This window comes from Microcaecilia unicolor, chromosome 8 (assembly GCF_901765095.1).
Source record: "Microcaecilia unicolor chromosome 8, aMicUni1.1, whole genome shotgun sequence".
NCBI lineage: Eukaryota > Metazoa > Chordata > Amphibia > Gymnophiona > Siphonopidae > Microcaecilia > Microcaecilia unicolor.
The window spans coordinates 2,050,708-2,076,752 of NC_044038.1; the positions used below are offsets into that span (position 1 = coordinate 2,050,708).

The 26,045-nt window shown below is 41.9% G+C and overlaps 1 protein-coding gene across 2 annotated transcripts in view; it reads right to left on the minus strand.

Moving 5' to 3' along the window:
* The window catches only part of PRKCB (protein kinase C beta), a 209,744-nt gene that overhangs the window by 98,540 nt on the left and 85,159 nt on the right, over window positions 1–26,045 (minus strand). For both annotated transcript variants that reach the window (XM_030211560.1, XM_030211559.1), the window contains exons 3-4: window positions 13,659–13,741; window positions 1,202–1,313 (exon numbers count right to left, since the gene is read on the minus strand). In XM_030211560.1, coding sequence (XP_030067420.1) covers window positions 1,202–1,313; window positions 13,659–13,741 — 195 coding nt within the window. The remainder of the gene's footprint in view (window positions 1–1,201; window positions 1,314–13,658; window positions 13,742–26,045) is intronic.

The following is a 26,045-nucleotide window of genomic DNA, read 5'->3' on the forward strand; positions in this document are numbered from 1 at the left end:
GTGAAAAAATTATTTCATCAAATTATTGAAATTTCCCCGCACAGGTTGAAATCCTGCTGACTATGGGGCTACTCATTCATTTTCTTTCCAAAAATACTAGGACTAGGGGACACGCAATGAAGCTACTAAGTAGTAAATTAAAAACAAACCAGAGAAAATATTTCTTCACTCAATGTGTAATTAAACTCTGGAATTTGTTGCCAGAGAATGTAGTAAAAGAGTTACCTTAGCAGGAATTTTTTTTTAAGTTTAGATAATTTTCTAAAAGAAAAGTCCATGAGCCATTATTAAGATGGACTTGGGAAAATACACTTTACTTGTAAGATAAGCAGCATAAAAACCTGTTTTACTGTTCTGAGATCTTGTCAGGTACTTGTGACCTGGATTGGTCACTGTTGGAAACAGGAAACTTCGGTCTGTCCCAATTTAGTTTGGCAACGCTTATATTCTATGTATTGTACCAAATCTTCAGCTAGTGGGCTATAACTTCGCAATTAGTTCTTAAAAGTACCAAGCAGGGAGAAAATAAGACATCTAACCAAAAAGAATGTATAACTTAAGTAACGTGTGGGGAGAAAAAGACCTCAGAAGTCTCCGAATGCGTTGCCCACACGTTAGTTGTTATACCTTCTTTCTGGTGGGATGTCTTAGTTGACTCCTTTAAGAAGATGAAGCAGGGAGAAAATAGCTGATATAGGCCACAATCCCACTGTGAGATTTTTGCACATACTACGGATGCTCCACTGGTACCAAACTTCTGATGAAACCAGCCCAGTGGTGCTTTTACATCCCTCATGTCTATTCCATACTACCTTGACACTCGAATGGGTAATTACTTTCATTCCCTAGTAAAGGAGAAATCAGATCCTCTATCTTAGTCAACGCAAAGCCCTCTCCCTGTACTGGACAAGTCTGACCTCTTATACTATAATCTACTCCCAGAAGCAGCGGTGAAGGTGCAAGTCAATGACTCTGGCCCTCAAGTGAACAACTATGCTGAGACAGGACTCAGCCACCATCGTTATCCTCTCAAGTGTAGGTCACAGTGCTCAGCCACAACCCCCACCTCTATCCCTTCACAAGGGGGCTATAGTACTCAGCCTTTCATTCGTAGCATCTGAACTAAGGTCTTTTCTACTTCAGATTTTAAGTGGAGGTGAAAGCATTTTACGACTCTGTGGCCTGCTACTGCCAGACTTACTGTCACATTTCATTCCTTGGTGAATGAGGCCGTACAGCAGTGACCCGCAATGATCACAGAACGTAGGACTGGAATACGTATGAATTTTAAATTTGTGTTTACTCCTTGGATCCTGAAAGACAAGACAAAGAATGTGAAGGCAGAACTGCATGAAATGATCTACACATGTCTTGGTTATGCCTGCCTGTGCGTGTGTATGCAGGTCTGTACATGCACAATCCTGACTCCTCATTTGCAAGAGAGGGCTCATTGTTCCAAAGCTGAAACGTGACAGCAATTTCATTTTATTATCCACCAACATAGCTAATAGTTGATGTAAACAGAATATATCAAAACAGCCACATAATCACATGCAAAAAAAAACATAATACAGCAACCAACATACACTTAAATAAAAACAAAGAATCAGAAAGTGTACCTATCTCATTTCTATCTAATAAAAACATGCACAACAAAAGTACATTCCTTTCAGAACATAAGCCAATCATTCTGGAGAGGAAGCACAGCAGATAGCAAGTTCCAGACATCAAGCCCAACACAAGAAAATGCAGAACCTCCCGTGGTAGCCAGTGTGGCTAATGAGAGCATAAAAAACATATTGGACTGCAGTAATGACTCTTCTAGGCATTTAGCCCTCCAGGCTGAAGCAGTTTAAAAACCAAGACACTAACTTTAAACTGAGTCCTATATGCAACTGGAAGCCAATGTACCATGGTCAAATGAGAAGTGATATGATCTATTCTCCCCAAACGTGCCAATAACCAAGTGGAACCATTTTGTAATTGTTGTTAATCTTTCGAGGTCACCATGGACAGCCTCAGCAGTAACTCATTATAATAGCCAACTCCTTTCGATATACGACCTGATGAAAATCACCAGTGTCATGATGTTTTAAATGCTTCATCAACCAAAATTTGAACTAAATGGTAGCAACTATAGGCTTAAGTGATGTTTAAAGGATAATTATGAACCAATCAAACTCCTACGAGTTGACACATGTAAACAATGACAACAATTCATTACGAATCTGTAACTGTGGACGATGCAGGGAGAGACTCAACCGTAGCACTTACAAGTTTTCATATGCTGGTGTCTTTGTAAATACTGGTTAATGAACAAATAACATTAATATTCAATGGAGCAATCAGTGGAATATCATCAGCATAAATCATGTAACTAATTCCTCAAGACTGAAGCAAGCTACATAGTTGTTGCAAATAGATTTATTTATTTATTTCAGTACATTTATACCTCACCTTTTGCCACAGTGTTGCAGCCCAAAGCAGCTTACAAAGAACCAATTAAATAAATACATTACAGTAGTTAAGAGTGGGAGAACAAGACAAATTAACTACATGAAAGAGCCCTATGAAACCCCAGAAGGTAAAAAAAAGCCATGAAGATTCAAAACCATTCAAAACAACCTTCAAAGAAAGGCTCAAACCAGGCTAACCCTAATCATAAGCAGTTGATAGGCTAAGGTATCAAATGCAAATGCAGCGTCAAGGGCATGGCTCTCTCAACCACACAAGGGAGACAGCTGGTCAGGGAGAGGAACAATGTTTCATGCCGTGTTTTTTCTGAAGTCACACTGAAAGAGGTTCCAGATGGAAGAACATTTGTACATACTCTACAAGTTATCAAAGAACACATTCCTTCACTATTTTATTTCTTTAAAAATATTTGTATGTTACCAATCCACAATAAAATATTGGAGATGCATGAACCCCCCTCCCCCATAAAACACCACAGATACAACGGCACAACAGCTCCATGGGTTGGTCCAAAAACACTACTTTAGTCGTCTTCCTAAAAGCCAAATAATCATTGTCCAAATTCAAATCAAGCATTGGACTGGTTCAAGAAGACGCCCTTGACCGCACTCAGCCTTATGACAAGTTTGATCACAGGGACATGAAGCAAGCTCCGATTCTCAGAACGCAAAGCTTTATTTGGACATCATGAACATGGCAGAGCTGAAATATTGGGTGGAGACAGCCCATAAATGAAGGTTAACGTTTTAAATTTCACCCATTATTCAGTGGAGCCTTGCTAAATACAGGGTAATATTCCCAAATAGATGGAAAGACAATAATCCATTTTCACAGAACTAAGCAAAAATTCTGTGGTGATAAATAAGGATTTATACAGCAAAAGAAAAAAACAACTTATAAAACATTGCTTTCATCACTACCATCAGCTAAAGTTTTAAAATTAAATTAGAATCTAGCAAAGCTCAGATTTGATAGGCAATGAACAAGTACATTCTGGCACATTCACAACCTTATCACAATTCTAATAATTCTGCACTGGTAAAAATACCCTGTTCATATGCGGAAACTGACACATAGGTCTGTTAACAGCTCACATGAAGCTCTTAAATATGAAGCTGAACATCTTGAGAAAATCCTCTCTGTCGTGCCATCCGCTCAGAAGAGCGATGATTGAAATAAACTCTCTGCATCTGATTATTCAAGAAACATCTTTATCGAATTTCAGTTCACAAGGCTGCAGCAGAGGCAGATGAAATGTCTAAAAAAAAATCCCTTCAGATATGGCGTATTTGAATCCAAACTCAACATATCTATAGTTGATAAAAGTAAGACTTCAGTACAATGTTCAGGTAAACCTCAAACCAGAGTTTGCTAAGAGAATCATTATGTACAAGAAAATCTTGAAACTGCCAAAGAAAGACATTTCACTTTAATTGATATAGCCACAAAATCAAACATAGGGGGGGGGGGGGGGGGGGGGAAGAAATTAGTAGGAGGCCTAGGTTACAAAATCCAATGTTATAGCAATACAAACGAAGACAGAAAATTACTGTTAATCACTAAGAGTCAAACTGTGGGGCGAGGAGGGGGGGGGGAAGAAACTGATCAGGCTACCACAAACATGAAACTTTCTCCAAGACACTAACCCAAGGGGGAAACGCTTGGATGAAATAAAGTCTTCAAAGCAGCCCTGAACTTCTCGAAGGATACATCAAGGCAACTAGAAAGTAGTAAATGATTCCAGAGAGTGGCGCTACAACACTAAAACAGGATGGTCAAGTCCGATACAGTAATGGGAGGGGATAACCAGGAGATTACGTTGGAAGGAACGAGGGGAAGAAACAAAGAGAATGAGGGGTAGGAGACCATGGCTTAATTTAAAACTCCAAGGGATAACTAGAGGTGTTCTTCAAAGTCAAGTGGACATATCCCTGTCTTCATGGCCCACAGCATCATTCCTGTACCATACAAAGGTTAATAATCGGACATAACAATTTTGCTGTAACATGCTTCATGTCCTTATTATCCAAGTAGGGCAATAATCTAACAGACACAGAGTTTACCAAACTCATTTTTCACTTTTAAAACCTCTTCCTCCCAAACCAGTGCAAACTGCTGCAGTTACAACTCAAAACAGGGGACTATTGGGTACATCCTACTGAACCCATTGCCTCTCTGGAACTGACCTCATCAAATGAATAGACAGAAAGCCCAGAGCAAATCGATTGCCTTGTATCTTCAAAATAATCAGCGAATTCCTGTGAACAAAATCCTGGCACCTCCAATTGGTCTGATGGCCTAGAAGTGAAGGCAAGGATTGTCAAGTACAAACTCAGCAAAGAGTTCAATGATTGCTGCATTTGCTTTGAATAAAATGATCTTTTTATATAAACGTCTTCAGCACAATATGCCGACAAGGTTTCCTCATACACCAATTTATCAACAGACAGCAGACCAAGTATAAATGGAGGATTTCAAAGATCTTAGAGGTTGCCAAAGCAGAGGAAAATCAAGGCACATAATTAGGGCATTTATTCACCTTAGACATCGATACTTCCTCTAGGACCTTATCCAAGGTCCTGAGCCAAACATCTACTACAGAACCCAAATAAGAGAGTAAAACTAAACCAGTCATCTACAAAATCCACTAAAAAATAAGCCTAAATCAATCATCATGTGTTTCCGAGAATCGTCCCCACCAGGTCTATGAACTGATCCACACATCGACAAATGAATTATCATAACATAAGGAGCAGACTATACTACTGGACATCTAGAGATAAGACCAACCCCCTCAGATAAAAATAATAAATCCAGCAGATGACTTTAATCTGACTAGGGCCCCCATAAGTTAATGCAACCTGCAACTTCCATAAAGGTTAAAAAAAATCCTTAGTATTAGATTATGGTTGGACATCTAATTTCAAATTAGAATCACCCAACACAATACATTTTGTAACATCATCCACTATGGCAAAATCGACCATTCCACAAACTTCAACAATAGCCTGCTGAATGAGTAGGTAATTAATACACAAGCCACCCATTTAATTAATTAATTAATTATCCAAATACAATTATTCAGCTCTATGTGGCTTACATAAGTAATAAACAGTACAAGTTAATGTATAATACATGTTATGAAAACTGTAAGAGCTAAAGGAACATTCTTGAAAAAGCGGCGAGGAGAAAGATCTTGGCTATAACCAATTTCAACATTTAGTGAAGGAAATAATTGAAAAGAAAAGCTTTCAGGAATTTGCGAAAGGTCAGATAGTTATTGAGTTGTCTTATTTCCCTTGGGATAGAATTCCACCATTTAGTGCCTAAGTGAGACAAATCTCGAGTTAGAGTGGATTTGTATTTGATATTTAATAATATCTCATACCCCAAATCCGAAAACCTCTCCAGAGCCCAAGGCTTGTGCACTTAAATGGAATCTGATGAAATTAATTGATCATAATCGCAGTGCCAAACCTCCTAATTGTATAAGCTTGCACACACTAAGGGCAGTTATGTTCGTCATTTCATTGTTAAATTAGGTGTTAATTGGCATTAACAACCAATAAAGGCGCTCATTTGGAATATCTGCCCTTAGTCAGTATGCTATAACCAGAGCACATAATTCCTTTAGCGCATTATTGCCGGGGGGGGGGGGGGGGGGGGTGTGGACGTATGAAGGGCATAGGCAGGTCAGGGGTCAGTTACGTGAGAGGATTCACAACAGCCTTTGACATGGCATAAGTGCTTGTAACTAAGATTAGACATTAAAATGCAGATTTACATTAGTAAAATTTGGTAATGGTAATTATATGCAATATAGAATTTACAGGGCTGCTGAGAGGGGAGGGGCAAGGGGACAAGATTCCCCAGGCTCGGCCTCCAAGGGGGGGCCCAGTGCTAGAAGTTTCTGCTCACCCTATCTGTCTCTCTCCTGCTTCTGTGTGTGAGGACCCAGGTCCCGGCACACAGGAGCAGGAGAGTGACAAACCGAGGGAGGAAAAGACGCAGGAAGGAAATGGAGAGGGGGGCCAAGTGTGTGTGTGGGGTGGGGGCAGTGGTGCACCTGTCCCGGGGCCCAGATCTGTCTCTCAGTGGCGCTGAGAATTTGTGCTTAATGCCCAGCATCTTAGCACCTAATTTTAGGTGACCTTTATAGACTTACTCCCAAAATATCCAATCCATCGTTAATTAGAAGATCAAAGATACCTGAAATATTTCTTAAAAAGTGCAAAGGCTACATGACCTACGAGGGCTTGAAAAATCCTTATTAAGACAAACAAGGAGAAGGTTTTCTCACTCTACACTCCTGCAACCTGCGCCATACCTCAAGATCACTGGAACAGATAATGTCAAAGACAGGATAACTCTGTCCCCTGGGTCGTTAAGGAGTTGAGTGTTAGAAAGCTTGAATGCGGGAAACTAGAGATAATTTGGAATCATATTAACCTTAAGAATGGCAAAACAAAACAGAGGGGTTGTACTAGCATTTACGAAAGAGACATTTCTTCTGCAAAAGGGCATTTTATTCTACTAAGACTTAGCAGGAATGATGCCCGTAACCTATTTTAGACAGTAAAATGTCTGCTTCATTCACGAGCCTCTGACTCTGAAAAACTGCTAATCCCGTCTGCCTCTGAGTTAGCTGATTATTTTAATCAGAAAATACTTGTATATCTTATAAAACTATAATTACAGACACATTTTGATGGTGAAGCATCAGTAGAGGAGACCCACAGGATCAGAACTGCAAAAGGCACCTTCGGATTCTTTGGGACAGATTTCTTCCAGTAAATTATGAGGACAAAAGCACCGCCATACTGGGAAAAGGCCAAGGGTCCATCAAGCCCAGCAGGACCTGTCTGAGTTGGTTAGAAACTTTACTAAAGACCATCGTGTTTTGGACTCTGTCCAGCTTCCTCACTTAAACATTTACCATCCAATGGAATATCATTGGTTACTTTCCTTTGTGCATTTATTTCTTGAGAAGGTAAATTTCCCTTTGTCTATGAGTTATCTGAACTCCAAAACTAAAAGACCCCACAAAACCCTCTGATTTGTGCCCCAACTATTTATTTGAAACTTAATATACGGCTGTAGATGACAAACAGATGGCAGGAGTTTACAAATAAACAAAAAGTATATGAAAAGAAAACATATACACAAGAAATTTACAAAACGGTATCTTCCTTCAGAACTTAGATTTACCTGCTACTCCCAAGTGCCCGCACCCAACGGAGCCACCTCACTCACTGGCATACGCCCTTTGAAATAACCAAGTCTTTAAGAGTACTTTAAATGTTTTTTAAGTTACATTCACTGTGAATAATCAAAGGCACAGAGTTTCAAAAATATGAAGCAACAAAGAAAAATGCACTGTAATGTGTAGTTTCTAATTGGGCAGAACACGGCCTTGGTAGAACCATTCGGAGATCATTAAGAGAACGTAAGACATGAGTCAAGGAATGCAGTATTGTTAGTGAATAAAGATACGAGGAGTACCCTGTCTAAAAGCTTTAAAAGCTAGCAAAAGTACCTTAAACTGAATATGGAAATTTACCGGTAACCAATGGTGGTCTTTCAGAGCGGATGACACATGATCAAATTTCCACAGATGACATAGAAGACTGATAGCCGTATTCTGCAATGTCTGTAGACTCTTGAGTAATGAATTGGAAATCCCTAAAGCTTGTTCACTCTTTCCAAAAATACTAGGACTATGGGGCACACAATGAAGCTACAAAGTAGTAAATTAAACCAGAGAAAATATTTCTTCACTCAATGTGTAATTAAATTCTGGAATTCATTGCCAGAGAATTTGCTAAAAGCAGTTAGCTTAGTAGGGTTAAAAAAAAAAATTTGGACAAGTTCCTGAAAGCCTAAAAATTTGGACAAGTTCCTAAAAGCCATTATTAAGATGGACTTGGGAAAATCTACTGCTTATTTCTAAGATAAACAGCATAAAATCTGTTTTACCCTTTTGGGATCTTGCCAGGTACTTGTGACCTGGATTGGCCACTATGGAAACAGGATACTGGACTTGATGGACCTTCAGTCTGTCCCAGTATGACAATGCTAATGCGACATGCTATAAATTAATGCTTGCTTTTTTGTAGCAAAATTCTAACTTATTTTGTCAACTAACATACAAATTGTTTTCTATTACAAGCTTAAACCATCAAATATATTCACTTATCCAGAAGCTTCCTCTTCTCTCCCCTCCCACCAGAATTTAGCACCTCCAAATGTTTTCAGAGGCAGTAAGACCTAGTTTAGAATTACAGGATGATATGAATGTGGGTGAAGGTGGTGTAGCCTGGGACACACTTATATGTGGGAGTAAATGCAAATGAACTATTAAAACCACTGATCTGTTCAGAGATTTGAAATGTTACAAATACAAGTAAAATTATTTGATAATTACTTCTGCATCATTCAGCACCACCAGCAGGAGCCAAGCAAGACAGCTTCGATAAGATTGACCTTAAGCAACATGTTGAATAAAGATGAACAGCACCAACTGCTTTCTTACTCTTGCCAGGTCTAGCAATGTACTGCCTTTCTAAGCAGGACCACTAAACACCCCCCCCCCCCCCTTCGTTGACTGAATATGTTATTCTAGGTGGACTTCACACAAGAAGTAACTTTTAGGTTTGCTCTCTGAATGACTTTTCAACCATGCGCCTCACGACTTGTCTCCTTGATCCACTTCCTTATATTGGCTGAAATTACCATGCCCTGGTCTCACACTTCTTTTCCTTCATCTAATTATATTTAGTCTTTCCTCAGGTACCAATGTGCTCGAACCATCTCTCAAGATCCCTTTAACTTGACCCTTCGGTCTCACCAGCTCACTACCGGACCATATCCAATCTCAGTATTATTTCTAAAACTGCAGAAAAAGTGCTATTTGAACTTCTCAGTTATGCCGATAAATTATCAATACTGCACCCTCAGCAGACAGGGTTCAGATCTAACCATAGTACCAAAACCACAGTTGCCTCACTTACAAGCGAACTCCATTCCATTCTGGATAGGGGGATATCGCACTTCGTCTCACTTGATCTTTCCGCAGCCTTTATTTGGTTGATCGCCCTCTCCTTCTCTCTTGACTACAAGGTATTGGTCTGACACTTCCTTTCTTTTTGATTGGACTTTCTCAGTTGTTTCTCCTACTGCTGTCTCCAGGGAATTTTCAGATCACTGTGGTGTCCCCCAGGGTTCAAAACTGCCTCCTTTGCATTTTAATATCTTCTTAAGTCCTTTAGCAACACGTTTACAGGGCCATAGCATTCATTTTTTCCTTACGTTGATGATATTCTCATTATCTTTCCAACTTCTCCTTTTTCTCCAGGTTTGGATCCTCTACAGGTAAGCTCTCCATGCACCGGCCAACTGGCTATCCACAGAGAAATTAGTATTAAACACCTCTAAAACTACAGTATGTTGGCTTACTGGAATGCACAGGGAACCCTACTGTGACTCCTAATCCGTTCAATATTTTGATGCTGACAGTACGTTCATTAAGCTATTTGGGTGTGATAATTGATTCTACATTATCATTCGAGCACCAAATCTCTCAAATAGTCCAGAAAGGTTTTCTCTGGCTCTGCCGTATTTGCTCTATTTGTAAATATCTTGATTTCTCTGCCCTACATACATTGATCCATGCATTCATCATCTCCAGTCTGGACTACTGTAATACCGATTATGCCGGTTATCTCTCAGGTTCAACTTTGACGCTTCCAAACTCTTCAAAACTCAGCAATACATCTGTAGTTTCAGGCTAAGAAATACGATCATGTCACCTCATTATTTTTACACTTGCATTGGCTCCCTGCAAAATTCTGGACCTGGTGTACAACCCTAGTTATCATTCATAAGGTATTGCACATAGGATCTCCTCTTTACCTTTTCTCACTGGCTACTCCATATACTCCAACTCATTCTCTCCATTCCCAAATGTTCATTGGCTGGTTCTGCCATCATTGAAATCTGCTCATTATGAAACCACCAGGTCATAGCATTTTCCTATTTTGCACCAAGACTCTAAAATAATCTTCCCTCTGAACTAGACTTAAGCCATTATTAAAAGCCCACTGTTTCCAGCTGGCATTTAATAGAGGAGTAGCCTAGTGGTTAGAGCACCAGTGTTGACATCCAGAGGTGGCCAGTTCAAATCCCACTGCTGCTCCTTGTGATCTTCGGCAAGCCACTTAACCCTCCATTGCCTAAGGAACAAACAGATTGTGAGCACCTCCAGGGACAGAGAAATACCCAGTGTACCTGAATGTAACACACTTTGAGCTACCACTGGAAAAGGAGCAAGCAAAATTCAAATAAATAAATCTGCCCACCTAGATGTTGCCGTCCACAGCCTGCATGACCCCTTATAGATGTAGCCTTTAGTATCTAGTTTTGATTTTCACATGGTTAAATAGGATGTGTGTATGTGATCTTTCCTGTTTTAATTGGCGTTACTGTCCATTTTATTCAGAACGTTATCGTTTGTAAACCGCTTCGACCTTTTGTTATTAAAGGAAGTATGTGAAATTTCAGAATAAGCATAAGAGAGAAATACTGCCTCCTCCCACCCCAGTACCAGCACTGCAGACGTTACCAGAGAAAAGAGAAGCACAGGCACAATTTACCAAACTTCACTAGACACTGGAGTCAGTAACTCCTTTTTTCAAATTATACCAAACAACTACGACATGATAAAAACTAGACACCACATGTTCAGATGCAAAAGGGTTCAGACTCTGGCATACCAGGCAGCTTTCTTCTGGAAGGCTTTACCACTCCAAATCAGATCACAAAATGACTGCACCATTTTCCGGAGAGAACTGAAAACATTTCTGTGTCAGAAATCCTTTGGAATATACTTTTTGCTGTTAGTTGACATGCACAATACAAGGTAGATCTATTTTGAGATCTGCGTCAGACCGAAATATAATTTTTATTTGTATTGTATTTAAAAATTCACATGACTCCAGATGAAGAAAACAAAACAGCAGATCAGCCCTCCTTCCTCTCCCACTTATTCACCGCATTAGCAGACAGTACAACACCTTGTTTGAATAATGGTTATTGCTTTTATCTAGAACAGTGAGGATCAGCAGTTTAAGTGGCTCTGGATTTAGGCTCCTTTTTTTATACTTTCTAGAAAATTAGCTGGTTTCACTCGGGCTTTTGAGCGAACTTCTTGGGTTGACACCCCTGAGGCAGGCAGCTGTGCAATGAAACGTGGCCACGTCAGATGCAATTGTATATAATTAATCATTTGTAGATCTTTGCATTGGCTCCCCTTTGCAGTGTTGGGCTGGACCTCAGCATGTCTAACACTAGCCCTGGAGCCACTCAAGCTTTCAACCGCCAGAGGGTTTGGGGACTTTATTTTCTAGCACCTGTGGGTAGGTAGGGGGAGATGACGGGGTGACAGTAGTATCATCAGAGCCTTTTCCACCAGGGGCAATTAGGCTGTCAGAGTCCACAAGATGATGCTGTAGGCAAAGCAGCAGATCAACCAAACGAGCAAGAAATTAAGAAACTGCAAAGCGCCACTGTAGCATATCCAAGGAGACCTGTGACAGGTGCAATGGAGTCATGCAATACCCCGATTTCTGTCAAGTTCTTGTTGAATCAAGTCACACAGCAGAATAACCAGTTGTACAGGGATGATCCGTCTCAAAACTTTAATTCAGGGTTATTACAGTGATGAAATGATTATACGATACACGTGAGCACTGCAAGGAAGGAGGTGGAATTGAACTATGGTCTTATAATTGGCAGAACAAACAGCCGCATGTCTTACACTCGAGCACAAAAGCATCCTAGTGCCCCGCGAAAAGAACAAAGCCTGACACAGCGCAACCTCTTAACTCTTACACCAGCACAGGCTTTCATACCTTTACAACGAGGAATCATAGAAAATAGTACAGAAAAGGAACCAGGTGAAGAAATAAGAGTTGGTGGGGATCCCTGCTGCCGTTCAGCTTTTGGGCTCATGGTAATTGTTCTGCTGACTTAATCCTTAGGACTAATCACAGATTTTACACCACCCCACAAATTCAACTTTCATTACAGCACAGTGAACGGCCAGGGTCAGAAGAGACACCGTACATAGTTATACAGTTTAGCAAATCACAGGCAAGCCTTGACTGCAGATCACTGCCGCTCAGGGTCACTGTCCAGAACAGAGTTATATAAACATAGTAAACTTAAGGCAGGTATAAACCCATACGACCTATCCAGTCTGTCCATCAATGCCACCTACTCTCCCCTTTCATTCCCTTAGGTGCAGATGATCAGAAGACCCGCCCAGTTCCGAACAATGCTCTAAAATTAGCACCAGAACAGCACATGGTATTAACGCCCTTATGATCAGGGCTAATAGCATGCAAATTTAGGCACACTATTAATTCTGATCATAGGTTACTTCTGCAGGAGGACCGTGTATGGCCATGCGCCAAAGGAGCAATCCTCCCGCAGAAGTTGTTTGACAGGTCTGGGCTGTCAAAAGCTCGGACCTGTCAAACAGGAGAAGACGTTTGTCAGATCCAGGATTTTCTCCCGGCTCTGTCAAACCCAAGCCCACCACCCTAAACACAGGGCCTGGCGGTCTGGTGGACCTCCAGGCTCCCCCACCCCACCAAACACTAAGAAGACCTGGTGGTCCAGTGGGACCACCAGCCCCCACCCCCAACACTAACAAAAACCCTGGTGGTCCAGTGGGACCGCTAGCCCTCTACACCCTCTCCAGCCCCCCCCCCCCCCCCAAGGCCTATCTCAAAGTTGTAGGAGGAAGGGATTAGCACTTCCTCCCTTCTCTGCATGCAGCTGCTCAAAATGGCGGTGCCCAACCTGCCTGATGCATCCTGTGATGCACTGGGTAGAGCTCAACCCTTATATGGAAGTTAAGCCCTGCCCAGCACATCCCAGGATGCACCGGGCAGGGAAGGGTGCTGACATTTTGAGGAGCCACCTGCAGAGGAGGGAGTAAATGCTAGTCCCTCCCTCCCTCCTCCAACATATACAAATTGTCATGCTAATAACGTTTTCTGAATCAGAAAGAGGAAGAAGGACTGAGGAAAGACTGAGAAGGGGAAAGAAGGGCAGAGATACAGTTGCAGCCGTAGATATACTTTTGCATTAAATACAAATGTAACGAGTTCTTTACTTACATCAGAGGCTGGGCCTTTATCTGCACCAGGGCAGCAGAATGTGACAAATTCATGGCACCTCTTGTGAACCACAAAGCAGCAAACTACAGCAAGAGAGAACAGCAAGATATGAATAGAAAGCAAATCAAATCAATTCTTATATATTGCTAATATCCCCTTTCCAGGGTTCAGTGAGGTTTACATTCTAGGGTGAGACAAAAGACAATAATGTTAGTGTGAGGTATGAGGACAATTAGAGATCACTGGTGTAATGCATGAGACCAAAACATTAAGGAACGGATAATGGATGATACTAGGAGGCAGAAGTCAATGGATTGTTATGAAGTAGTCTTTGGGAAGAAATAGGTTTTTAGCCGCTTCCCGAAACTGAGGTGGCTGTTTTCTGTTCTGATGGCAATAGGTAGAGAGTTCCATATTTTAACTCAAAGTACAGGGAATAGAGAGCTGAAAATCTTCTGATTTTGAATTGTCTCTTGAAACAGTGACGCTAGCATCAGTTGTTTTTTCAGTCTGTTAGACTGGACCAAACGTAGCAAAGCGGTCTTAGTCAACAGTTCCGAGGTGAAACCCTGTAAGATTTGAAAAACTAAACAAGCAAAGTCTTCTCCCCGTCACACCTCTGTCCTTGCACTCATCTCACCTCTTTTTAAAGTCCCTTGCCTGGAGGAGGGAAGGGAACATTTTACTAAATTTCTGTACTTTTAAAGATGATCACTCAGCATATCTAACACTTATGGTTAAAATAGTTTTAGCTTGGATTCCCACCATCGAGTTCTGCTTTCTTGTAAGAAGTCTAACATTGATTCTTTTAGGTTAACATCTATTCATGGAATGGTTGATTTGTTCTTTCTTAAAAACCATAAGTTACAAGTCAGAGATTAATTGTTAGGGCTTCTTTCATTTCCCCTCAGACACACAAAAAACCGATGGAACTGGAAGTCCAAAGATCTGATCTGATTTTATTGATTTTATATTTTACCATCTGCCTATTGCATCAGAGTGATTTGCATTGAAATAGGTGAAGAATGACTGCAGCCACTATCTCTGGAAAACACATCCATAAACAAGACACTGAAAACAACTGGCTGATTTCTACTTCTATTCACTAGCCCAGCATTCAAGCCCAAACACTGCTTGGCCATTCACAGATGGACCTTTTATGGTACACCTTGCCTATCCTCCTCCCCCTGCACAGCAGATCTTGGGTCTCTTGATGGCAGGCTAGGAGATTACTGGGCTTTGGCAGTGTGATGGCCACCAGGTCAGCAAGGGTTCGAAGCCACTGGATTGAACTTTTAATCTGAATGGTGTGGCGTCTCTTACAGGGGTGTTTCATTTGGTTTGTACCCCAATTATGGCTAGACAGATCTGGATGGGTGGAGAGGACTTTAATAGCAAGTCCAGTAACTAAGACCAGAGAAGGGCAGACTTCTATGGTCTGTACACTGAAAAGGCAAGGACAGATCAAGAATGTGTATATATCATATACCATTAGTCTCTCTTGTTGGGCAGACTGGATGGACTGTGCGGGTCTTTAAATCTGGGGAAATGTACACTTAAAATTAAATAGGTAACCTCATGGACTTTTTTTTAAGTTAGTCTACTCACTTAGCAAAGGAGACAGAGTTTAAGGAATAGTTTTGCTTAGCATATTAAGAGGCATATTTTCAAAGCACTTAGACTTACAAAGTTCCATAGTCTCTGTTACAGTTCCATAGGCTAACATTCAAGGTGGCTATTTTACATTACTATAGTGTCCGTATAAAGCACAGCTAACAGACAGAGGAAGCCTCAGTTTACATTTTAAATCTCACCCACCCCAGCCTGATCTCTAATTTATAGGCCCTTGAACCAATTAGGAGACTGCAAATTTAATCAGGGCGTCTCTATCTGCTAGAAATTAGCTCTTGAAAATACAGACTATTTAGATCCACAGATGGGAACCTACTAATAACATTTTTAAAAATAATAATAATAAAAAGTAAATGTTAGTAGAGTGTTAGGGAAGGAGCCAAGACGGCTGCTGACTAGTGCAGGTCTTTGAAGCTCTGTTCTGAGCTTCATGGTGGGACATCATGGTTAAGAGGAAAGGAAAAATCTGTTCTTACCCATCTGAGACCAGAGGGATTGCTGCCCTTAATCAGCAAATGATTTTGAGCTTTGTTTACCCTGCTGCCAGCGTTCGGCTTGTGCAGGGTGTCTTAGATGCCACTCTTAGCCCCCCCCCCCAAAAATGAGATCCCACCCAGACCTAAGGGAGGTATCACACCAACATTCCAGGAATTGGCTCAGGATACTGAAGTGATTACTATTCAAAAATATCATCCTGGAAGCCCAGACTAGATATATTCCATGTATTAAAAAAGGAGGATGGAAGACCAAACGACAGCCAGCATGGTTAAAAAATGAGGTGAAGGAAGCTATTAGAGCTAAAAGTAAATCCTTCAGAAAATGGAAGAAGATTCACACTGACAATGGTAGGAAACACCCTATGGAATGTCAAAGTCAAAGCAAAGCACTGATAAGGAAGGCAAAGAGAGACTTTGAAAAGAAGATTGTGTTGGAAGCAAAAACACATTGGAAAAACCTTTTTAGGTATATTAAAAGCAAGAAGCTGGTAAAAGTATCATATGGCCCGCTAGATGACTGAGGGGTAAAAGGGGCACTCAGGGAAGACAGGACCATAGCAGAGAGATTAAATGAATTCTTTGCTTCGGTCTTCACTGAGGAAGATGTGGGAGAGATACCAGTGCCAGAAATGGTATTTAATGCTGACAAGTCAAAGAAACGGAACCAAATCTCTATAAACCTGGAAGACGTAAAGGGGCAATTTCACAAACTGAACAGTAGCAAATCAACTGGACTGGATGGTCTACATCCCAGAATACTGATAGAATTGAAAAAGAACTTACACAGTTATTATTAATCATATGTAATTTATCTTTAAAATCAAGCATGGTACCGGAAGATTGGAGGGTGGCCAATGTAACACCAATTTCTTAAAGGGTTCCAGAGATGATCCGGGAAATTACAGACCGGTGAACCTGATGTCTGTGACAGGCAAAATGGTACAGACTATTACAAAGAACAAAATTACAGAGCATATACTTAAGCATGGATTAATGAGATAAAACCAACATGGATTTAGTGAAGGGAAATCTTGCCTCACCAATATACAACATTCTTTGAAGGGGTGAACAAACATGTGGCTACAGGTGAGCTGGTCGATATTGTATATCTGGATTTTCAGAAGGCATTTGACAAAGTACCTCATGAATGACTCCTGAGAAAATTAGAAAGTCAAGGGATAGGAGGTAATGTCCTATTGTGGATTAAGAACTGGTTAAAAGATAGAAAACAGAGAGTAGGGTTAAATGGTCAGTATTCTCAATGGAGAAGGGTAGATTATGGGGTTCCTCAGGGGTCTGTGCTGGGACCGCTGCATTTTAACATATTTTTAAATTATTTAGAGATGTGAATAACTAATGAAGTCATTAAATTTGCTGATGACACAAAGTGATTCAAAGTTGTTAAATCGCAAGAGGATTGTGAAAAATTACAAGAAAGCCTTACGAGACTGAGAGACTGGGAGTCTAAATGGCAGATGACGTTTAATGTGAGCAAGTGCAAAGTGATGCATGTGGGAAAGAGGAACCCGAATTATAGCTACGTCATGCAAGGTTCCATGTTAGGAGTCACGGACCAAGAAAGGGATCTAGGTGTCATCGTTGATGATACATTGAAACCTTCTGCTCATTGTGCTGCTGCGGCTACGAAAGTAAATAGAATGATAGGTATTATTAGGAAAGGAATGGAAAACAAAAATGAGGATGTTATAATGCCTTTGTATCGCTCCATGGTGCGACTGCACCTCGAATATTGTGTTCAATTCTGGTCGCCATATGTCAAAAAAGACATAGTGGAATTAGAAAAGGTGCAGAGAAGGGCGATGAAAATGATAAAGGGGATGAGACAACTCTATGAGGAAAAGTGAAAGAAGCTAGAGCTCTTCAGCTTGGAGAAAAGACGGCTGAGGGGAGATTTGACTGAGTGAGGAGCTGGCTGGACCCTGGGTGGAGGGGGGGGGGCTACAGGGAAGGGAAAGAGATGCCAGACCAAGGGTAAGAAGAGGTGGAGAGAAAATCCACTGTTTATCTCTAGGATATGCAGCATAAAATGTATTGTACTGTTCTGGAATCTTGCCAGGTACTGGATCGGCCACTGTTGGAAGCAGGATGGTGGGCTTCATGGACCTTCGGTCTGTGCCAGTATGGCAACACTTATGTTCTTATGAGACAGGGTGGATGAGAGTTTTATCCAGAGAGACAAAGAATGGGGGGGGGGGGGGGGGGGGGGAAATGAGAGATGGGTTTAGGGGAAGGATAAGAAGCTCAGTCTTGGCCATGTTTAGTTTCAATGGTAGCGAGACATCCAGGCAGCAACGTCAGCTAGGCAGGTTGAGAAAACTGGTTATCTCCTGCTGATTAGTGGTTAAGCACCAAAACGCTATTTAACTGGTCAGCGGCCATTTCTGGCCTGAAATTGTGCTGAATACCGGCCGGCAAATGTTTAAATATATAAGGAAATGCAATGTATATATTGTGCAGGTCAGACCCTGAAGAGAGGGCCCAAAATATTTCACTATCCTGGAAGTTTGAAGGAGTGGAGAAGAGTGTTGGTGCTGTTAGGACAACATCTCGCAGGGCACCAGATATAGGAGCCAACTCTGTGGGTGCTTGAGCACTCCCAATATTGAGAACATTCCTTGTATGTGTCCAAGGAGGGGTTATTTCCATTGGGCTTAGCACCCCCAATAATTTTGAAAAGTTGGCTCCTATGCCTACGGTTAACATTCATCATGGAAGTAAGTCCAGAGGTAGGCCAAATCTCAACATGAGCTTCATGAGGCTCAAACAGTCCACTGAACCAGCACTACAAAAATATTTTGATACCCTTTAGTGTAAAAGAGGAACGTACTGGAATCCACACTGGATGTCGGGTGTAGGTAGAGGACAACGCAGTGGCACAGTCACATCCTAAATCATTTCCAGTCAGTCAATGTTCCATCAAGGACCCCAGCGACTATAGCAATAAAGGAACCTATTCAGATCAGCAAAGGGATTGGAATTTATCTGCAACCGGGGGCTCAGGAGATGAGGCCAACAAGATCCCCCTCACCAGCAAATTCAGAACAAACGAAACACACGTGCATGGCAGTCGTCTTTAAGGACAGCGTCTAATGGGCCTTTAGTGGAAAAATAAGAGCTTCCCATGGGACCAGATCATCATCGTCATCTTTTTCTGCCTGTCTAAACAAATCCAAATCTACAGCTTTTAGAGGGGAATTAAAAAAAAACCTCCTCTCAGCATCTGAAGCCCTCATGTCACTCAAGATGCCAACAAATGCCAGATGACAGAACTGCAGCTCGTCTTGCAAGAGAATTCCCACCCCACAGTCACCGTTTCTTTACCACCATTCAATTTCGATCCATTGGTCCTACCAAGCCTCGGAGAGATGGGCCACAGCTGTTCTTAGGGGAGGAGAGATAGATTTCACGTAAGTATGGATCTATTTATACCAACCACACCGGCAACTCTGTTGATAGGTTCCCTCTGATAGGAGCATTTTAAAAATAAGGGTAGTTTACTTGAGGTCATTGGCTATATAGAGAATTTTGAAAAAATGTTCTATATTTCTACAGGATTTTCCCAAAGTTTTATCTCAAGGCAGTTTGTTTTTTTATTTTAATCTGCAAAAATTAAGCACTTGAAAATAACTTGAAAATAAAAACAGATTAAACGAAACACTCAGAGGTCCTTTTCCTAAAGCTTTAGTTGCGCTAAATGCTAAGAAATCCATTATATGCCAATCAGCTTCTTAGAATCAGCGCCCTCAAAAGAACTATCACAATGAAAATCAATCATTATGGAACCATCCTACAATCCCCTGGTAAAATAAGATTTCTAAAGAGCAATAAAGCCCTGTCTAGAGAACTTTACATTGTAAATTGATACCCGAGGTGACAAGGGATGACAGTGCTTGAAAAGGTGTTTCGTTGGTATTATATCTATGTTATTTGAATTCTCTTCCTTGCTGTCTATTATGGCATTGTTTGTATTGTACTGACATCGTATTTCCAAGTTACCTCATTTATTGTATTTATGTTTATATTTGATCATTTTATTATTGTGATGTTGTTAACAAAATTGTAAGTTTTATGTTAAAATGAACCTGCTCTGCATCGCCTCAGTTGAATCTATATAGAGGGGCATTTTCGATAATGACGTCTAAGTCCGACTTAGTGACCACTGGGGGAATAAAAGGAGGTCACCCCTGATTCTCTCCAGTGGTCATCTGGTTATTTAGGGCACCTTTTTGTGCCTTATTCATTATAAAAACAGGTCTAGCTCAAAACGTCGTAGTGTTAGCCTTGGACGTTTTTGTTCTGTTCCATTATAGCTGAAAAACGTCTAAGTCTTAGGAACGCCCAAGTCCCACCCTGAGTATGTCCCTGACATGCCCCCCCCCCCTTAAGATTTGGACATACTTCTGATGGACTTCATAGAAAAATGTCTAAAAATCGGTTTTGAAAATTCTGATTTGGACATTTTTGTGAGAAAAATGTCAAAATGCTGCTTTAGGCCACTTTTTAGATGTTTTTCTGTTTGGAAATGAGCCCGTTAATAAAATCAATCGATAAAAGGCATGCTGTAATATGAAAGTTTAATTATACAGTTAAAAGTTTATCAAAGGGTTAAATAAAAATTTCCCCAAATTCTGTGACAAGGAAAAGATTAAATATGTGAAAGACATTCAAAAATAGAACTGAGCTTTTAAAGGAAATTGCAGTAATGGATTAACAATCAACGTGAGAGGGATGAGTGCGAGGTGGAACCCGTCAGTCACCAGCACAGGGTGTGGGAGAGACAGAAAAGCACAGAGAAAGATTCTTCCGGCCAGAGAGAAATCCTGAGATTTCACATGAAAATGGTGGGTCAGAACAGCAGCTCATTGAAACTGGTCCCGTGACACGAAGGACCCCGTCTGCTTTAACGGATGCCAAATCCCACCAGCTGAAGGGGCTTCTTGTGAGAGTCCCACCTGTCAGCAGGTGATCTTCAGCTGCACAAGAAATCCAAACCAATAGCCGTTCAGTCACGCTCTGAAGGTCCCACCCCCTTATCACCCCCACCATACCTGTGCCACTTAGGAACGCTCCTAATTATGCCAATAAGGAGTTTAATTTAAATCCAGATATACACTGTCCACAAAGTGAGGGCTTTTTATTACATGGAGGGGCATTTTCAAAAGAAACGTCTAAGTTGGAATTTGGACGTCTTTGTAAAACATCCAAATTTGGAGGCGGGGAAAAAGTCATTTTCGAAAAAAGATGGACGTCCATCTTCCATTTTGAAAATACCAAGGACATCCTTGAATTTGGACGTTCTTAGACATGGACATCTTTGACTTTCGGCAATTTTCGAAACCAAAGAAATCCATGTCAAAAACGTTCAAATGCAAGTCATTTGGACATTGAAGGAGCCAGCATTTATAGTGCACTAGTCCCCCTGACATGCCAGGACACCAACCGGGTACCCTAGGGGGCACTGCAGTGGACTTCATAAATTGCTTCCAGGTACATAGCTCCCTTACGGTGTGTGCTGAGCGCCCAACCCCCCCCCCCAAACCCACTACCCACAACTGTACACCACTACCATACCCCTTACAGGTGAAGGGGGGCACCTAGATGTGGGTACAGTGGGTTTCTGGTGGGTTTTGGAGGGATTGCTGTTTCCTCCACAAATGTAACAGGTGGGGGGGGTGGGCCTGGGTCTGCCTGTCTGAAGTGCACTGCACCCACTAAAACTGCTCCAGGGACCTGCATGCGCTGTCATGGACCTAAGTATGACATCTGAGGCTGGCACCAAATATTTTTAAAGATGTTTTTTGAGGGTGGGAGGAGGTTAGTGACCACTGAGGGGAGTAACGGGAGGTCATCCCTGATTCCCTCCGGTGTTCATCTGGTCGTTTTGGGCACCTTTTTGTGTCTTATTCGTAAAAAAAACATGTCCGGGTGAAAACGTCCAAGTTTTACTTTAGGACATCCCTGCTTTTTTCGACTATGTATCAAAGATATCCAAGTGTTAGGCACGCCCAAGTCCCGCCTTCACCATGCCTCCGACATGCCCCCTTGAAATTTGGATGTCCTTGCGACGGACTGCAGTTGGAGATGTCCAAAATCGGGTTTCGATTATACCGATTTGGACATCCCTGGGAGATGGACGTCCATGTTCCGATTTATGTCGGGAGATGGACGTCCATGTTCCGATTTATGTCAAAAGATGGACGTCCATCTCTTTCGAAAATGAGCCTGATAGTAACATAGTAGATGACGGAAGATAAAAACCTAACCACTCTATCTAGTCTGCCCAAGATAAATTCAAACTCTGTCACATGTTCCCTTGGGGATATAATGGTTGGAATGGGTATGAACTGAGCACGTTATTTTCACAAAAAGTTTTTTAACAAAAAATTATTTTTGTTATTTATAATTACTTGATTTTTGATTTAGTACTGAGGATTGTATTGTACTCATTAGAAATTGACTCAGTGGTATTGAGTATATTGAGTATTAAATTTTAACTGCCAGACCTTTGATCATTATTCTAATTTTTGGAGATTTCTTCTCATGGTTTCTACTTCCTCTGGGGTATCTAGTCTATTGGCTATCTTTGTGTCATCCGCAAAAAGGCAAATTTTTGCTTTTAACCCTTCAGCAATGTCTCTCACAGATATATTAAACAGAATTGGCCCCAGCACCAACCCCTGAGGAACTCCACTACTCACCTTCCTTTCCTTTGAGTTGATTCCATTTACCACCACTGTCTACCACCTGCCAGTCAACCAGTTTCCAATCCAGTTCATTACTTTGGGTCCCAAGTTCATCCCTCTCAGCTTATTCATGAGTCTTCTGTGAGGGATCATCTCAAAGGCTTTGCTGAAATCCAAGTAGATTACATCTAGCACATGCCCTTTATTCAGTTCTTTGGTCGCCCAGTCAAAGAAGCAATCAGATTCGTTTGGTAGGATTTTCCTTTGGTAAAGTCGTGTTCCCTTGAATCCTGTAACCTGTTGGCTTCTAGAACGTTAACTATATTTTCTTTCAGCAGCGATTCCATTATTTTTCCTACCACCAACGTGAGACTTACCGGCCTATAGTTTCCCACTTCTTCCTCGTCTCCGCTTTTGTGAAAAGGGACATCAGCTCATCTCCAATCCCATGGAACCTCTCCCATCGCTAAAGATCTATGAAATAAATCCTTAAGAGGTCCCGCCAGGACTTCTCCAAGCTCTCTCAGTATCCTGGGATGTATCCCATCCAACCCCATAGCTTTGTCCACATTCAGATTTTAAAGCTGTTTATAAACGCTTTCTTCCGTGAATGGCGCAATATTCACGCCATTCCCAGATATACCCTCAGCAGCCGATTGCGGCCCTTCTCCAAGATTTTCTTCCATGAACACCGAAGAGAAGTATTTAACACATTCACTTTTTCCTCATCATCCTCCTCCACATTGCCATTCTCAGCATCATTACTCTATCATAAAAGTACAAACACAGTCAGAACGACCAGCTGCTTTCAAGCTCAAACTCAAAGGGTTTTTAAAATGGATTCAGCTCAGTGGTTTTTAGAAACATTAGTACAGAGTCACTTTCACTTCCGCCTGTATGTGGTTTTCACCTCCTCTTGTCAGCCAACTGCACTAAATCAACCAGCAGGCGCCCCAGAGGCTCCCCAGTCAGAGGTCCCGGATGCCCACCAGTCACGCCACAGCTTGTGTGCTGTGCATAGTGTTGGCTTTGAAACGTTTCTTGCGATCCTGTGGGCCTTGTCCATATGCCAGAACCGTGTTTGCTCTGTGCTGCAGACAGTCAGCTTCCAGGAGGGCAATGAATATTCTTTTCTATTGTCAATTCTCCTCCACCAAGCAAAATCAATAACCCTCCAGTGAAGCAGAAATGCTTGAAATGTAACAGCAGTGTGCGGCTTACAGATCGACTGGCAGGGGCAGCAGAATCTAACGTGGCTGTTGTGCCAAGGACACTTGTTCACTTAGAATATGGCATAGAATATGGAGTGGAGGAGTGGCCAAGTGGTTAGAGCACAGGTCTTGCAATCCAGAGGTGGCTGGTTCAAATCTCACCACTGCTCCTTGTGATCTTGGGCAAGTCACTTAACCCTCCATTGCCTCAGGTACAAACTTAGATTGTGAGAAATATCCAGAGTACCTGAATGTAACTCACCTTGAGCTACTACTGAAAAAGGTGTGAGCAAAATTTAAATTAAAAAATGGTATGTATTTTAGAATGTGTTATGCCTTTAATCGGACAATAAAGGTTCTTTGTCATACTGCTGTGTTTTTTTGAGGTCCACATTTTTCATCATCTACTTCCTTATACAAATAAAACTATCCTTTATAATCTAAGCATGGATGACACACCTTCTGGTGTCAACAGACAAGCAGGGGCAGACTGACAATTGGAACAACAGGGCAGTGCCTGAGGGCCTACAGCAGTACAGGGGGGGGGGGCTACTCTCCACTAGCTTCCATCTAATTTAATCAATTTTGATCGGTGGTTAGGGGACCATAGAGGACCATGGCCGTTATTACCCAAGGGCCCAGAACACTGTCAGTCCACCCCTGCAGACAATACAGCTCCTTTCTGGAAATATTTAAAAAATGAAAAAAACCCAAAACGAGAATAAGAAAAGCAAACTCAAACCCAGACAATCGAAAGTAGTATCTCCATTTTCCCCAAACCATCTCAGAGCACCCCACCCCCTGCCTCCTCCAGCCATCTCAAAGCACTCGACCTCTGCCCTTACAGTAATCTCAATGCTGCCCCCTTCCCCAATTACCTCAGAGAGGACCAGTCCCACGCCTCCCCCATTAGCCTTCTCAAACAGACTAATCGTAGGCCTCCTAAAGCACCTCAGACCTCCACACTGCTCTCCCCAATCATCCCAGAAAAGGCCAACCTCAGGACCCTGGTGCCATCTCGCATAAACTCTGGCTCCCACACCCGCTACCCCTTCAAGTTACCCAAAAGCTGCCCAATCCCTTTCCTCATTACTGATGAAACGGCAAATACAGAACCATTTCAATGTAAGCATCGAACGCCCAGGCATGATCAGCGGTAAAACGCGAGGTAGTGTAGAAAACTGCCCTTCAGAAATAGCCCCACCGAGGAATCCCACAATCTTCCTCCAATGGAACTGACAATACCAGAGGCGCTCAACCCCCTTTTCAGGTTCACTTTTCATAGTCACAATTATCGCCAAGCACCTTTACTTCTGAACAAGAGATTTGTTTTTTCAATTTGGCTGTGAAGAGTAAATATGAGCAGCCAGATATAGATCAAAAGGCACATGAAGTGTTGTTTTAAATGCAGCTCAACTAAAAACAGAAATAAAACCTTCAAGAAGACTTTTCAGTCACAGCCACTCAGCAAAGAAATGTCCCGGAGCGTAACAGGGATCCTTACCCTGAAGCTAAAGGCGTGATTCTCATTCATATTCCAGCATCGCATGCCAAAAGCCCCCATCAGAAAGTGGAGCAAACAACCCCGTCCAAAAAGGCACCCAGTTTTGCTTTCTTCCCAATAATTTTATGTCAACTTATCCTGAAAAAGGCTCCTGCAGGTTTACATAATACTTACAAAAGGTAACTTATTCATAGTAACAAAAAAACAGCTGGACCCCACGATGTAGCGGAAAAAAATACCCACTGCATAATTTCATGCTTTATTTAAAAGCTAGATCAAAAACCCATGTCTTGCCTAATTTCAAAATACTGCAAGATCTCCCTTGAAACTGAATTCTAAAGTTAGAAGGCTATCGCTCAGCTGTTTCATATGTTGCTGGTTCGATGCTTTGCAATGCTCTACCTTGGCAATTGCATGGTATGACTGTTTTTTTACAAAACATCTGACGGCTTATTGTGAGGGAGTGAGCGATATAACGATAGCTGCCCCTAAGAACACTCCCTCACGGAGGCTGCAGTTTGCACAGCTTATGGCAGGAGGTGCTAACTCGCTGCGTCAGAGGATAAACCAGAGGGGCAGGGCTCAGGCCGAGAGGTGGTTAAATGCCCTGGAGCCGGAAGAGGGAGGGCCCGAGGGAGGAGGTCTCCAGGAGTGAGACCCTGAGTACAGAGGTCTCTTGGAGAAGGACTGGGAGTGGAGGAATCCCCATTGTGTTGTCTGGGCTGCAGTACCTGTGAGGGAGACCCAGGGAAGCAAGGAGTGGCTGGCAGCTAAGGTAAAGAGTCTCATCCGCCCGCACCCTCGGAGTCATCTTCGACTCCTCCCTCTCCTTCTCCACG